The sequence below is a fragment of the Scyliorhinus canicula genome, chromosome 1 (genome assembly GCF_902713615.1).
Source record: "Scyliorhinus canicula chromosome 1, sScyCan1.1, whole genome shotgun sequence".
NCBI classification, from domain to species: Eukaryota; Metazoa; Chordata; class Chondrichthyes; order Carcharhiniformes; family Scyliorhinidae; genus Scyliorhinus; species Scyliorhinus canicula.
The window spans coordinates 249,462,123-249,476,483 of record NC_052146.1 but is presented as its reverse complement, the minus strand read 5'-3'; the positions used below and the strand labels follow the sequence as shown (position 1 = coordinate 249,476,483).

The window sequence follows — 14,361 nt, the reverse complement described above, 5'->3', positions numbered from 1 at the left end:
TGAAAATGATGAAAATATGGTGAATAAAAATATATATATTTTTAAATTAAGGAAACTAGCTTAAACTGTTTTCTCTGTACTTGGGGCCAGCCTCCCCGAACAGGCGCCGGAATGTGGCGACTAGTGGCTTTTCACAGTAACTTCATTGAAGCCTACTTGTGACAATAAGCGATTATTATTAGTTTCAGAGCATGCTGGCCTCAGTGTGACTTAGCACTGGAGTGCAATTTTGAACAAGGATACGGAGAGTTAGGTGAGCAAGGGAATTAGGTGAAGAGGAGATGGAGGTGCTCCTTTGCTTATTCTAACTTTTTTTTTTAACCCTGTGGAAATTGGTTCTTATTCTATTACAGGAGAACAATCTAGCTGTTTGGTTAGGATCTGGTAAATAGTTAAGGTTGATTCTATTCCGAAAATTTTATCGAGTATACAAACTGGTGGGAAGGTAAATAAAATATATAAAACTAGAAAATAATTAATTGAACAAATTAAATAGTTAATTAAAACACATTACGGACAGCAGGACAGATGATGTGTCAAGGCTAAAGCACGTGGGGGCTCTTGGATGTCACTGTGATCCAGGGCAAACACACCTGCTCTAAGCATTTGCGGTCTGCGGAGCTCTTTCGCAAAGTCATTGAGCTGCAAGCAGAGTAAACACACTGTGATGCATCAGGGAGAGGAAAAGTTACCTGGACACTTCGTACCAGGAGACGGTTACAACGCTTAACATAGCGTTTTCTGATTTGGTCATGGGACAGGAATGATTAACTGCGAGCGAGTTAAGCAAAGGGACGCGGATGGAAGGAGTCTCAGCTTTTGCTACTATCCGAAAGGTTTGAGGGTCTTTCACCTGGGTTGTATGAGAGTGCAGTCTTCCGGGTGGATCAGCTTTTTTCCCCCCAATTAAGGGGCAATTTAGCGTGGCCAATCCACCTGCCCTGCACATCTTTGGGCTGTGGTGGTGAGATCCATGTCGGCACGGGGAGAATGTGCAAACTCCACATGGACAGTGACCCAGGGCTGGGATCGAACCCGGGGCCATGAGGCAACAGTGCTAACCATTGCACCACTGTGCTGCCCGGCGGGGTGGATAAACTGACTGGCCATGGTACCGTGGTAAAGGAAGTTGTGTGGGTGGGGGGAGACGACGTCGTGGTTGTTGGGGAAGGTATAGTGAAGGAAATTGACAATGTTCCCTGCAGCAAAGAGTGAGAGTCCAGAAGACTGTGATACCTCTCCGGTGCCAGGGTCTGGGACATCTGCTCAGGGTTGGAGTGGAAGGGAGTAGCAGTGTGTATGTGTGCGCCAATGTTGTAGGTACGACATAGGCGGGACCAGGAAGGTGATTCTACATACAGTAGTAAGCATGAGGAGTTGGCACTAAATTTAGAAGCAAAACCTCAAAAAATAATAATCTTTGGATTATAATCTGAGGCATGTGCAATTTGGAGGGGAAGTCCTGTTAATTAATGACGGAATTAACACAATAGAAAGGGATGATCTACATTTAGGAAACTAGGATGTAAAAATGGTTTGGGCAGAGATAAAAAATGATAAAGGCAAAAGGTTACTTGTCTGGGTGTGTACAGGCCCCCTAACAAACCCACATGGTCAGACGGAGTACAAGGAAAGGAATCATGGAAGCTTGTCAGAATATTGTGATAATCATGGGGGCTTTAATCCACATATCAGATGTGGCAAAGGTAGCCTCGATGAGGAGTTCACTGAAAGATTTTGAGTGCCTCTAGGTAGCATTAATCATAAGAAGCTTGAATTTTGCATTCAGTTTGAGGAAGAGCAGAGTGGGTCCAAGACTAGTACTTCAAATTTAATTAAGGGCAATTATGAGGGCATGAAAACAGAGCTAGCTGAAATGAATGTGCAAATTAGATTAAAGGATAGATCTGTAAGAGAGGCAGTGGCAAATATTTATGGGGACAAGTCAAAATATAATACATTGCAAAGAGAAAGAAAAATTCCAAGGGGAGGATCTGCCATATGTGGTTAACTACAAAAGTTCAAACAGTATCAAACTTAAATAAAAAGCAAATAATTACACAATATAAAAAACAGCAAAGGATAATGAAGGCCAGGAGGGCAAAATTAGATTAAGAAAGCTAGCCAGAAATATAAAAACAGATAGTAAGTGCTTCTATAAAAATATTTAAATAGTTAACAAAGTGAATGTTGGTTCTATAGATAGCAAGTCTGAGGAATTAATAATGGGAAATAAGAAGGTGACAGATGACTTGAACAGGAAATTTGTGTTGGTCTTCACTATAAAGGATACAAGTGACATCACAGGAAATAGCTGTAAATCAGTAAATGGAAGGAAGAAGAAAGTTATAATCACCAGGAAAATGGTTCATTTTATTTATTTACGGGATTTGGATGTCGCTGGTTAGGCCAGCATTTATTGCCCATCCCTAGTCTTTCAGAAGGTGGTGGTGAGTTGCCTTCTTGAATCGCTGCAGTCCTTGAGGTGTAGGTACACCCATTGTGCTGTTAGGGAGGGAGTTCCAGTATGTTGCCCCAGCGACAGTGAAGGAGCAGCGATATATTTCCAAGTCAGGATGATGAGTGACTTGGAGGGGAACCTCCAGGTGGTGGGGTTCCCAGGTATTTGCTGCTCGTCCTTCTAGATGATAGCAGTCATGGGTTTGGAAAGTGTTGTCCAAGGAACCATGGTGAGTTACTGCAGTCTATCTTGTAGATGGTATACACGGCTGCCACTGTTCATCGATGGTGGAGGATTTGAAAGTTTGTGGAAGGGGGAACAATCAAGCGGGCTGTTTAATTCTTGATGGTGTTGAGCTTCTTGAGCTGCACTCATCCAGGAAAGTGGAGAGTATGCCATTACACTCCTGACTTGTGCCTTAGATGGTGGACAGGCTTTTTGGGGGGGGGGGGGGGGGGGTGGTGGTGGTCTGGAGGTGAATTACTCGCCGTAGGATTCCTAGCCTTTGGCTTGCCCTGGTAGCCACTGTATTAATATGGCCAGTCCAGTTCAGTTTACGAACAATGGTAACCCCCCAGGATGTTGATTGTTGGGGGATTCAGCGATGATAGTGCCATTGAATATCAAGGGGCGGTAGTTTGATCCTCTCTTGTAGGAGAAGGTCATTGCCTGGCACTTGTGTGGCGCGAATGCTACTTGCCATTTATCTTCCAAGCCTGGATATTGTCCTGGTCTTGCTGCATTTGGACCAGGACTGCTTCACTGCCTGAGGAGTTGAGAATGGTGCTGAACATTGTGTAGTTATCTGCAAACATCCCCACCTCTGACCTTGTGATAGAAGGGAGGTCATTGATGAATCAGCTGAAAATGGTTGGGCCTAGGACACTACCCTGAGGAACTCCTGCACTGATGTCCTGCAGTTGAGATGATTGACCTCCAGCATCACAACCATCTCCCTTTGTGCCAGGTATGACTCCAACCAGAGGAGAGTTTCCCCCCTGATTCCCATTGACTTCAGTTTAGCTCGGGCTCCTTCATGCCATACTCGGTCAAATGCTGCCTTAATGTCAAAGGCAGTCACTCTCACCTCTGGCATTGAGTTCTTTTATTCATGTTTGAACCAAGGCTGTAATGACGTCAGGAGCCGAGTAACCCTGGCAGAACCAAAACTGAACATCTGTGAGCAGGTTATTGCTGAGTAAGTGCCACTTGATAGCACTGTTGATGACTCCTCCCATAACTGTGCTGATGATGGAGAGTAAACTGATCGAGCGGTAATTGGCTGGGTTGGATTTTACCTGTTTCTTGTGTACAGGACATACCTGGGCAATTTTCCACATTGCCGTGTAGATGCCAGTGTTGTAGGTGTCGTGGAACAACTTGGCTAGGGGTGCGACAAGTTCTGGAGCACAAGTTTTCAGTACTATTGCCGGGATATTGGGGCCATAGCCTTTGCAGTATCCAATGCCAGTGACAATACCACTATCCCACCGCCTCCCCATTACTGAGCAAATCATTGAAACTAAGGGCTGAAAAGTTCCCAGGTCCTGATGTACTTCCTTCTAAGGTCTTAAAAGAAGTGGTTAGCGAGATAGTTGAATGTGCTGGTTTTAATATTCCAAAATTTCCTAGATTTGGGAAAGGTTCCATTATAATAAAAGTAATCTTTATTGTCACAAGTAAACTTACAGTAACATTGCAATTAAGTTACTGTGAAAAGTCCCAAGTTGCCACATTCCGGCACCTGTTCGGGTACACAGAGGGAGAATTCAGAATGTGCAAATGACCTAACAGCACGTCATTTCGAACTTGTGGGAGGAAACTGGAGCACCCGGAGGAAACCCATGCAGACATGGGAAGAGCGTGCAGACTCCGCACAGACAGTGACTCAAGCCAGGAATCGAACCTGGGACCCTGGAACTGTGATGCCAAAATCGCAGCAGGGGCCGGTTTGACGCCGAATTGCTATGCTCTGCCTCCCCAAAAACGGCGTCAATGCAACGCATGGCGCGTGTAGTAGAAACACAATTCGCGTATAATCAATCAGTGGGTCCACCCGCGTTTCTCTGCCTTTGATGGGCCAAGTTCCCGATGGCACGGTCCACGTGTGCTCTCACAAATTGTGAACCTGGCGTGGTGGCTGCTGAGAGAGAGAGAGAGAGAGAGAGCGGACAGTGTCCAGCATCGCTGGCCGTGGGCTTCTGCCAGGTTTGGGAGGGGTTTAAAAGAGTAGCACGGGGTAGCCAGGAGATTGGCTGGGTTAGGTTGGGGTTGGCGGTAGGGTTGGGTACACAACACCATTACAGCAGCCAGCAAGGCAGCCATGCAGATGACAGCCGGTTTTAAACCCGTGCCCTAGGCCGTAGAGATACCACCCCCCCTGGGTGCCCTCTGGCCCCCGCCGACCCCCCATCAGAGGTATGTGCGCTCCAGCACAACCTGTCTCATATTTTTGGCTCCAATCAGTGTGTGTGTGTGTGTGGGGGGGTGTATTGTTTAAACGTAGCTGCAGCTCGTCAGCCTTGTGAGTCTCTATCACGACCCAGCAATTCCCACACCGTTTTTCGTGGGTTTCGATGACGTTCCATGCAGCACCGTTGCAGTCCCTTTGCTCGTCCCTCACTGGGAGCAGAATCGATACAGAGGCTGCGCGGATTTTTCTGACATGAAAGTCCATGGATTTTCCGTTGGTGTCAGCGCTTCGACTCAAACGGAGAATCCGGCCCACTGACTTCTTTCTTTCCAATATTTAGGTGGAATAAATTTCTACTCGACTAGTACTGGATGTTGGATAAGGAGAGGTCAAGAAATGGAGTGATACCATTGAACTGTATTACAGTGACTAATATTATATGCATTATTTATCTATTATAGGTATCCTATTTTAAAATCTTCTTTTGATAATACTCTTTCCTAAATAAGTGAATTTTACAAAAATCAAATTCTTATACTTTTTAAAAAACTTTTCAATTCTTGGTTCAGGATTCTTGTTATGCTGTTAGTACCATAGAAGTTGATGACACCTCGTGCGCAATTCAATTACCCAAATATTTTCCTGTAAATCAATCTTTGGGAGTCCAGTGGAAAAGTCCATAATGATCCATGTAATGACACTGGTTCATTATCACAACAGGGAAATTACTATGATTTACAGACATAAATATCAGAACAGTGCAATGATAATTATTACAGTTGTGCTCATCAGATACAAACTGCTCACCTGAAAGTGTGGATTTGACACACACTTAGCTATTTGCTTGAATAAAGGTTCTTGGATCTTTTTGAACTGCGAAGGTTCTATCACGTCCAAAATTTCCTCAACTTCACCCAAATACATAACCTAAGAGCAGTATTTAGAGTTGCACTGATCAATCATAAAAAAAACTGTTAAACTCAAAACCGTTTATTCACTTTCTATTGTATTGAATAAGAAATCAATGTTACCACTCAGAGCAATTCTTGTCTAAAACTATTTTACTTTTAATAGAATGGGCTGGGGCATAACGAAGGCCATGGAAGTCCACCACTATCTTCTTCAGGCAGCAATAAACATGGTTTTGCCAGAAATGTCCATATTTCGAGAAAAAGAGAGGAAATTTTGTTGTTTTAATGGGTCAACCAATTAAAAATATCAATGAAAATTATACACCTACAAAAAGGACAATAATCTCATTAAATCTTACTTGCCAGCTCTCAAAGGCAGCTCTTTATGTGGTACATGGTTTCAGGGAAACAGTAGAAATTCTGGAACCTTGTCGAAGTGCTTATCTTGCAAACATGCACTTTATGAAGAGTATTCCAGTTTACCTGATCATGCAGAATCACATTTGATCCTGGTGCTATGCTCACCCAGTAGGGAAGATACATACATACTTATGGAAGGCAAGTATCAGATTGTGATCAAGTGTCGGAATTCTGGATCCCTTACTGTATTCCAGGATGGGGACATAAAGGCCAGTTGTAGCATTTGTATTGCTGTGGCCATACACATCACACAATGAACTCAGCGCAGCCAAGCATCAAGCCTGGAACGTTGATAGTCTGTAAAGTTCAGCACCACACCTTGAACTTAATTTTACCGACAATAAAGCCCCATTTATACAAATACGCATGAAAATCATGCAAGTTTTGAATAAGGCACAAGAGGACAGCAATTCATTTCAAAACTGTAAATAGCAGTAAAGGGAAAGAAAAAAACCTTACCTCTTTTTGACTGACAGTTTTTGGCCAGAATTTTAATAAGCCTCTAATGACCTACAATAAACCCAAAAAAGTTTGCATTAAGTATAACCAAAAATGTTTGCATTAAGTATAACATTATAAATTACGATTAACTTTAATTCACAACAGAGCGAATCAGAGAATTACAATACTTCCTTTTATTCTAGCAAATATTGATAAAAGTCTTATTTAGCTGCACAACGACTGCTGAGCCCTTTAAATTCAAAAACAGATCATTGAACATTAAACAGAGACTGTACAAATATAAAGAGTATATTTTAACATCAAGTTCTTCCAGTTTATGGTTGACTTCCGGTTGTGGTTATGTGGAGCTAAGTCGCACGTTCGGCAGCTCCCGCCAGAAACAGACATTTGGGCTCTTTTTAGGGCCCCCAACGGCATTTGTTCGGCGATTCCCAGAGTGGGAAGGTGACAGCAATATTTCCCCGGCACTGTATGGATTGGACCAGGAGTGGAGCGGTGAAGAAAGTAGATTTGGAGCGGCGAAAAGTGCGAGGGAGGAAAACCAAGATGGCGGCGGGTGGAGACCAGGCAGCGTGGGCGCAGGAGCAGCAGGAGTTTCTCCAGCGCTACTTCACGGAGCTGAAGGCAGAGCTGTTGGAGCCGATGAAGGCTTCGATTGGCAAGCTGCTCGAGACCCAGAAGACCCAAGGGGCGGCGATCCGGGAGGTGCGGCAAAAGGCCTCGGAGAACGAGGACGAGATCTTGGGCCTGGCGCACGAGGCGCTGCATAAGAAATGGCAGGCAAAGTTCAACGACATGGAGAAAGAACTTGCAGATCCTGGGTCTCCCGGAGGGGGTGGAGGGGTCGGATGTCGGAGCATACGTGGTCACGATGCTGAACACGCTGATGGGCGCGGGGGCCTTCTCGGGGCCCCTGGAGCTGGAGGGGGCCCATTGAGTCCTGGCGAGGAGGCCCAAGCCCAACGAGCCGCGACGGGCGGTGCTGGTGCGGTTCCACCGCTTCGTGGACAGGGAATGTGTCCTAAGGTGGGCAAAGAAAGAGCGGAGCAGCAGGTGGGAGAATGCAGAGGTCTGGATATACCAGGACTGGAGCGCAGACGTGGCCAAGAAGAGGGTAGGGTGAAGAGGGTAGGGTACCATCGGGCTACGGCGGCGCTGCATCGGAAGGGGGGGGGGGGGGGAATTTGGAATGTTGCAGCCGGCGTGACTGTGGGTCGCCTTCAAGGACCGCCACCACTACTTCGAGACACCGGAGGAGGCGTGGACCTTTATCCGGGCTGAAAAGTTGTACTTGGATTGAGGGTCGGTGGTGAGGGGATGTCGAGAGGGGATTGATGTGATTGTTGTGGTTTGGGGGGGGGGGGGGGGGAATGTTCTGTTCTATTTGGTACTGCTTTTTCTCTTTTTTTTTGGTTTGTAGTGGGGATTTGGTGAGAGTGTGGGTGTCTGTGGTTGGAAGAGGGGGCCCCATTTGGGGGGGGGGGGGGGGGGGGGGGGGGGGAGAGAGAAGGGAGACCCGAGGTAGGGTAGCTGGGATTAGGCCGTGAAAGGGGGCAGGGCCGGCTTGGTGGAAAGCGTGGGCTTTTTCCCGCGCTAGGGGAGGATGGGGGCAGGGTCGGGAGGGGGGGGGTGGGTGGTGGAGAAGGGTGGTGCCGGAGAGGAGCGCCCGCTGATGGACAGGAGGGGGAGGAGAGATTCTCACACTGGGGGGTTGATGGAGTGGCGGGAGCGGCCGGGGTGTCAGCAGGAGTCACCTGACTTACAGGAGTGCTATGGGGGGATTTGGTGAGAGTGTGGGTGTCTGTGGTTGGAAGAGGGGGCCCCATTTGGGGGGGGGGGGGGGGGGGGAAAGAGAAGGGAGACCCGAGGTAGGGTAGCTGGGATTAGGCCGTGAAAGGGGGCGGGGCCGGCTTGGTGGAAAGCGTGGGCTTTTTCCCGCGCTAGGGGAGGATGGGGGCAGGGTCGAGAGGGGGGGGGTGGGTGGTGGAGAAGGGTGGTGCCGGAGAGGAGCGCCCGCTGATGGACAGGAGGGGGAGGAGAGATTCTCACACTGGGGGGTTGATGGAGTGGCGGGAGCGGCCGGGGTGTCAGCAGGAGTCAGCTGACTTACAGGAGTGCTATGGGGGGAGCAACGCAGCTAGGGGGGGGGACCTAGCTGGGGAGGAGAAACTGGGCTGCTACTGCAATGTCCAAGGGGGAGCTGGAGTCTGTTGAGAGAGTCGGGGCGGGGGTCTGCCGCTGGGGGGAATGGAGAGTGCGGGAGTCGTGGACACATGGCTGGCCTAGAAAGGGTGATGGCTAATCGGCGAGGCGCGGGGTAGCCCCCTGATCCGGCTGATAACTTGGAATGAGAGGGGCCTGAACGGGCCGATCAAGAGGGCCCGTGTGTTCGCGCATCTGAAGGGACTGAAGGCAGATGTGGTCATGCTCCAGGAGACGCACCTGAGGGTGGCAGACCAGGTTAGGCTGAGAAAGGGGTGGGTAGGGCAGGTCTTCCATTTGGGGTTGGACGCAAAGAATCGAGGGGAGGCGATTTTGGTGGGGAAGCGGGTGTCGTTTGAGGCGCTGAGCATTGTGGCAGACAATGGAGGTAGGTGCGTGATGGTGAGTGGTAAGCTGCAGGGCGTGCGGGTGGTCTTGGTGAATGTGTATGCCCCGAACTGGGACAATGCCGGATTTATGCGCCGCATGTTGGGCCGGATCCCGGACCTTGAGGCAGGGAGCTTGATAATTGGGGGGGGGGGGGGGGGGGGGGTGGTGTCTTTGACCATGATCTGCACTGGGTGGACCTCGAGTTTGGGGAGGAGAGGGACCAGCGCCCGCTGTGGCGTCTGGAGGTGGGGTTGTTGGCGGATGAAGAGGCGAGCGGGCGGATCCGGGGGTGCATAGAAAGATACCTAGAGGTCAACGATAATGGGGAGGTGCAGGTAGGGGTGGTCTGGGAGGCGCTGAAGGGGGTGATCAGGGGAGAGCTAGTCTCCATTAGGGCCCACAAAGAGGGGAAGGAGAGGAGAGAGAGGGAGAGGCTGGTGGGGAGATGGCAAGGGTAGATAGGAGGTACGCAGAGGTCCCCGAGGAGGGACTACTTAAGGAGCGACAAAGCCTCTAGGCCGAGTTCAACCTGTTGGCTACCAAGAAGGCGGAGGTACAGTGGAGGAAGGCGCAAGGGGCGGTGTATGAATACGGGGAGAAGGCTAGCCGGATGCTGGCACACCAGCTTCGGAAGCGGGATGCAGCGAGGGAGGTCGGGGGAATTAGTGATAAAGGGCGGAACATGGTGCAGAGTTCGGTGGGAATAAACGGGGTATTTAGAGACATTTATGAGGGGCTGTATAGGTCGTAACCCCCGACGGAGATGGGGGGATGCGCCGGTTTCTGGACGGCTGAGGTTCCCGAGGGTAGAGGAGGGGCAGGTAGCGGGGCTTGGGGCACCGGTAGGGCTGGAGGAACTGGCAAAGGGGATGGGGAGTATGCAGGCGGGGAAGGCACCGGGGTCAGATGGGTTCCCGGTGGAATTTTACAGGAAGTATATGTACCTGCTGGGCCCACTATTCGTGATGACTTTAAATGAGGTGGGGGGGGGGGGGGGGGGGGGGGGGGCGCGGGGGGCCCTACCCCCGACGATGTCTAGGGCGCATATCTTGAAGGGGGACAAGGACCCCTTACAGTGTGGGTCGTATAGGCCAATCTCGCTCCTCAATGTGGATGCGAAACTGTTAGCGAAGGTGTTGGCTACTAGAATTGAGGACTGTGTCCCTGGGGTCATCCACGAGGACCAGACGGGTTTCATGAAAGGAAGGCAACTAAACACCAACGTGCGGAGGCCCCTAAATGTAATCATGATGCCGGCAGTGGAGAGGGAGGCGGAGATAGTGGCGGCTATGGATGCGGAGAAGGTCCATGATAGGGTGGAGTGGGGGTACCTCTGGGAGGTATTGAGGAGCTTCGGCGAGGGGCTCGTCAGTTGAGTTAGGTTACTATACAAAGCCCCGGTGGCGAGTGTGGCCACGAATCGGAGGAGGTCGGAATACTTTTGGCTGTACCGGGGAACGAGGCAAGGATGCTCCCTATCTCCCCTGCTATTTGCGTTGGCAATTCAGCCTTTGGCGATGGCTTTGAGGGAGTCCAGGAACTGGAGGGAGTTGGTGCGGGGGGTGGGGAGGAACACCGGGTATCGCTGTCTGCCGACGATCTGTTATTGTATGTGGCGGACCCAGTGGGGGGGATGCCGGAGGTGATGCGGATCCTCGGGGAGTTTGGGGACTTCTCCGGGTATAAGCTCAACATGGGGAAGAGCGAGCTGTTCGTGATACACCCAGGGGGCCAGGGAAAGGGGATAGATGAGCTTCCACTGAAAAGGGCGGAAAGGAGTTTTAGGTACCTGGGGATCCAGGTGGCCAGGAGCTGGGGGACCCTACACAAGCTCAACTTGACGAGGCTGCTGGAGCAAATGGAGGAGTTTAAAAGGTGGGATATGCTGCCGCTCTCCTTGGCGGGTAGGGTGCAGTCGGTGAAGACGACGGTGCTCCCGAGGTTCCTTTTTATATTCCAGTGCCCCCCCCCCCCCCCATCCTGATCCCCAAGGCCTTTTTTAAGTGGGTCAGCAGAAGCATTATGGGGTTTGTATGAGCGAAGAAGGCCCTGAGGGTGAGAAGGGTGTTTCTGGAGCGGAGCAGGGACAGCAAATGAGAATAGCAAATGTTGTCCCCTTGTTCAAGGGGAGTAGAGACAACCCCGGTAACTATAGACCAGTGAGCCTTACTTCTGTTGTGGGAAAAGTCTTGGAAAGGTTTATAAGAGATAGGATGTATAATCATCTGGAAAGGAAAAATTTGATTGGAGATAGTCAACATGGTTTTGTGAACGGTAGGTCGTGCCTCACAAACCTTATTGAGTTCTTTGAGAAGGTGACCAAACAGGTGGATGAGGGTAAATCAGTTGATGTGGTGTATATGGATTTCAGTAAAGCGTTTGATAAGGTTCCCCATGGTAGGCTATTGCAGAAAATACGGAGGCATGGGATTCAAGGTTATTTAGCAGTTTGGATCAGAAATTGGCTAGCTGGAAGAAGACAGAGGGTGGTGGTTGATGGGAAATGTTCAGATGGAGTCCAGTTACTAGTGATGTACCACAAGGATCTGTTTTGGGGCCACTGCTGTTTGCCATTTTTATAAATGACCTGGGGGAGGGTGTAGAAGGATGGGTGAGTAAATTTGCAGATGACACTAAAGTCGGTGGAGTTGTGGATAGTGTGGAAGGCTGTTGCAGGTTTCAGAGGGACATAGATAAGCTGCAGCGCTGGGCTGAGAGGTGGCAAATGGAGTTTAATGCAGAAAAGTGTGAGGCGATTCATTTTGGAAGGAATAACAGGTAGTGTGGACGAGCAGAGAAATCTCGGTGTCCATGTATATCGATCCCTGAAAGTTGCCACCCAGGTTGAGAGGGTTGTTAAGAAGGCGTACGGTATGTTAGCTTTTACTGGTAGAGGGATTGAGTTTCGGAGCCATGAGGTCATGTTGCAGCTGTACAAAACTCTAGGGCGGCCGCATTTGGAGTATTGCGTGCAATTCTGGTCGCCGCATTATGGGAAGGACGTGGAAGCATTGGAAAGGGTGCAGAGGAGATTTACCAGGATGTTGCCTGGCATGGAGGGAAGATCTTATGAGGGAAAGCTGAGGGACTTGAGGCTGTTTTCGTTAGAGAGAAGGTTAAGAGGTGACTTAATTGAGGCATACAAGATGATCAGAGGATTAGATTGGGTGGACAGTGAGAGCCTTTTTCCTCGGATGGTGATGTCTAGCACGAGGGGACATAGCTTTAAATTGAGGGGAGATAGATATAGGACAGATGTCAGAGGTAGGTTCTTTACTCAAGAGTAGTAAGGGCGTGGAATGCCCTGCCTGCAATGGTAGTGGACTCACCAACACTAAGGGCATTCAAATGGTCATTGGATAGACATATGGAGGATAAGGGAATAGTGTAGATGGGCTTTCGAGTGGTTTCACAGGTCGGCGAAACATTGAAGGCCGAAGGGCCTGTACTGCGCTGTAATGTTCTATGTTCTAGAGGAGGGCTAGCGTTGCCTAATCTATGCGGGTACTACTGGGCTGCCAATGTGACGATGATACGCAAGTGGGCAATGGAGGGGGAGGGGGCGGCGTGGAAGAGACTGGAGATGGCGTCCTGTGTGGGCACGTGCCTGAGAGTGCTGGTGACGGCACCGCTGCCGCTCCCGCCAACAAGGTACACCACGAGTCCAGTGGTGGCGGCGTCCCTCAAAATCTGGGGGCAATGGAGACGCCACAGGGGGGAGGTAGAGGCTTCAGTGTGGTTCCCGATCCGAGAGAACCATTGGTTTGTCCCGGGGAGAATGGATGGGGGGTTCCTGAGCTGGCACAGGGCAGGTATTAGAAGGATGGGGGACCTGTTTATAGACGGGACATTCGCGAGCCTTGGGGCATTGGAGGAAAAATTTGGGCTCCCCCCTGGAAATGCCATCAGGTACATTCAGGTAAGGGCGTTCATAAGACGGCAGGTGAGGGCATTCCTGCTGTTGCCAGCACGCAGGATCCAGGATAGGGTGTTCTCGGGGGCATGGGTTGGAGAGGGCAAGGTCTCAGCAATCTATCAGGAGATGCAGGAGGAGGAGGCCTCGATGGAGGAGCTAAAGGTAAATGGGAGGAGGAGCTTGGGGAGGAGATAGATGAGAGTACGTGGGCGGACGCCCTGGGTAGGGTAAATTCTTCCTCCTCTTGCGCCAAGCTTAGCCTGATACAATTTAAGGTTCTGCACAGGGAGCACATGACTGGGGCAAGGCTGAGTCGTTTTTTTGGGGTAGAGGACAGGTGTGTGAGGTGTTCAGGGAGCCCGGCAAACCATGCCCACATGTTCTAGCGCTGGATGAGTTCTGGAGGAGCGTTGCGAGGATGGTGTCGAAGGTGGTGAACACCCGGGTTAAGCCGAGCTGGGGGCTCGCATATTTGGGGTATAGGACGAGCCGGGAGTGCAGGAGGCGAAAGAGGCCGGTATTCTGGCCTTTGCGTCCCTGGTAGCCCGGCGGAGGATTCTGTTGCAGTGGAAGGGTGCGAGGCCCCCAAGTGTGGAAGCCTGGATCAGCGACATGGCAGGGTTTATTAAATTAGAGAAGGTAAAATTTGGCTTAAGAGGATCTGTGCACGGGTTCTTCAGGCGGTGGCAACCGTTCCTAGACTTTCTAGCGGAGCGTTAGGAGATGGTCAGCAGCAGCAGCAGCAACCCAGGGGAGTTCACTATAACACAATAGTGTTCACTATTGTTTTTATTATTGTTTATCGTTTAATGGGGGGCATGTAGTCTGGGGAATGTGTGATATAGCTATAATCTGTTATTTATGCGTTTTTGTTGTTTCTTTTATTTTTGTAAGGGGGGGGGTTTGTTTGTTGTAGAAAATACGTGAAAAATTTTGAATAAAAATTATTTTTTTTAAAAGTTCTTCCAGTTTATAAACTCATGTCAAAGAAGAATATTTACAAGTGAAGCATAATAATAAAGTAGTTCAATTAATGGAAAAATAAATTTGCAACACATTACCACCACCCTTAAATGCAACTTGTCGTCAGTTTTAGTCTATGTCAATTATAAATGATAAAAATGAACAATTACAAAATTATTGCAGGACCAGACTATTGGTCTTCCTCATCATTCAATGAAAGTTA

General features: G+C 49.5%; 1 protein-coding gene across 1 annotated transcript in view; it reads right to left on the bottom strand.

Moving 5' to 3' along the window:
• The window catches only part of ppp2r5a (protein phosphatase 2, regulatory subunit B', alpha isoform), a 288,446-nt gene that overhangs the window by 24,762 nt on the left and 249,323 nt on the right, over nt 1-14,361 (bottom strand). Inside the window, exons 9-10 of the mRNA XM_038811016.1 lie at nt 6,665-6,715; nt 5,682-5,801 (exon numbers count right to left, since the gene is read on the bottom strand). Coding sequence (XP_038666944.1) covers nt 5,682-5,801; nt 6,665-6,715 — 171 coding nt within the window. The remainder of the gene's footprint in view (nt 1-5,681; nt 5,802-6,664; nt 6,716-14,361) is intronic.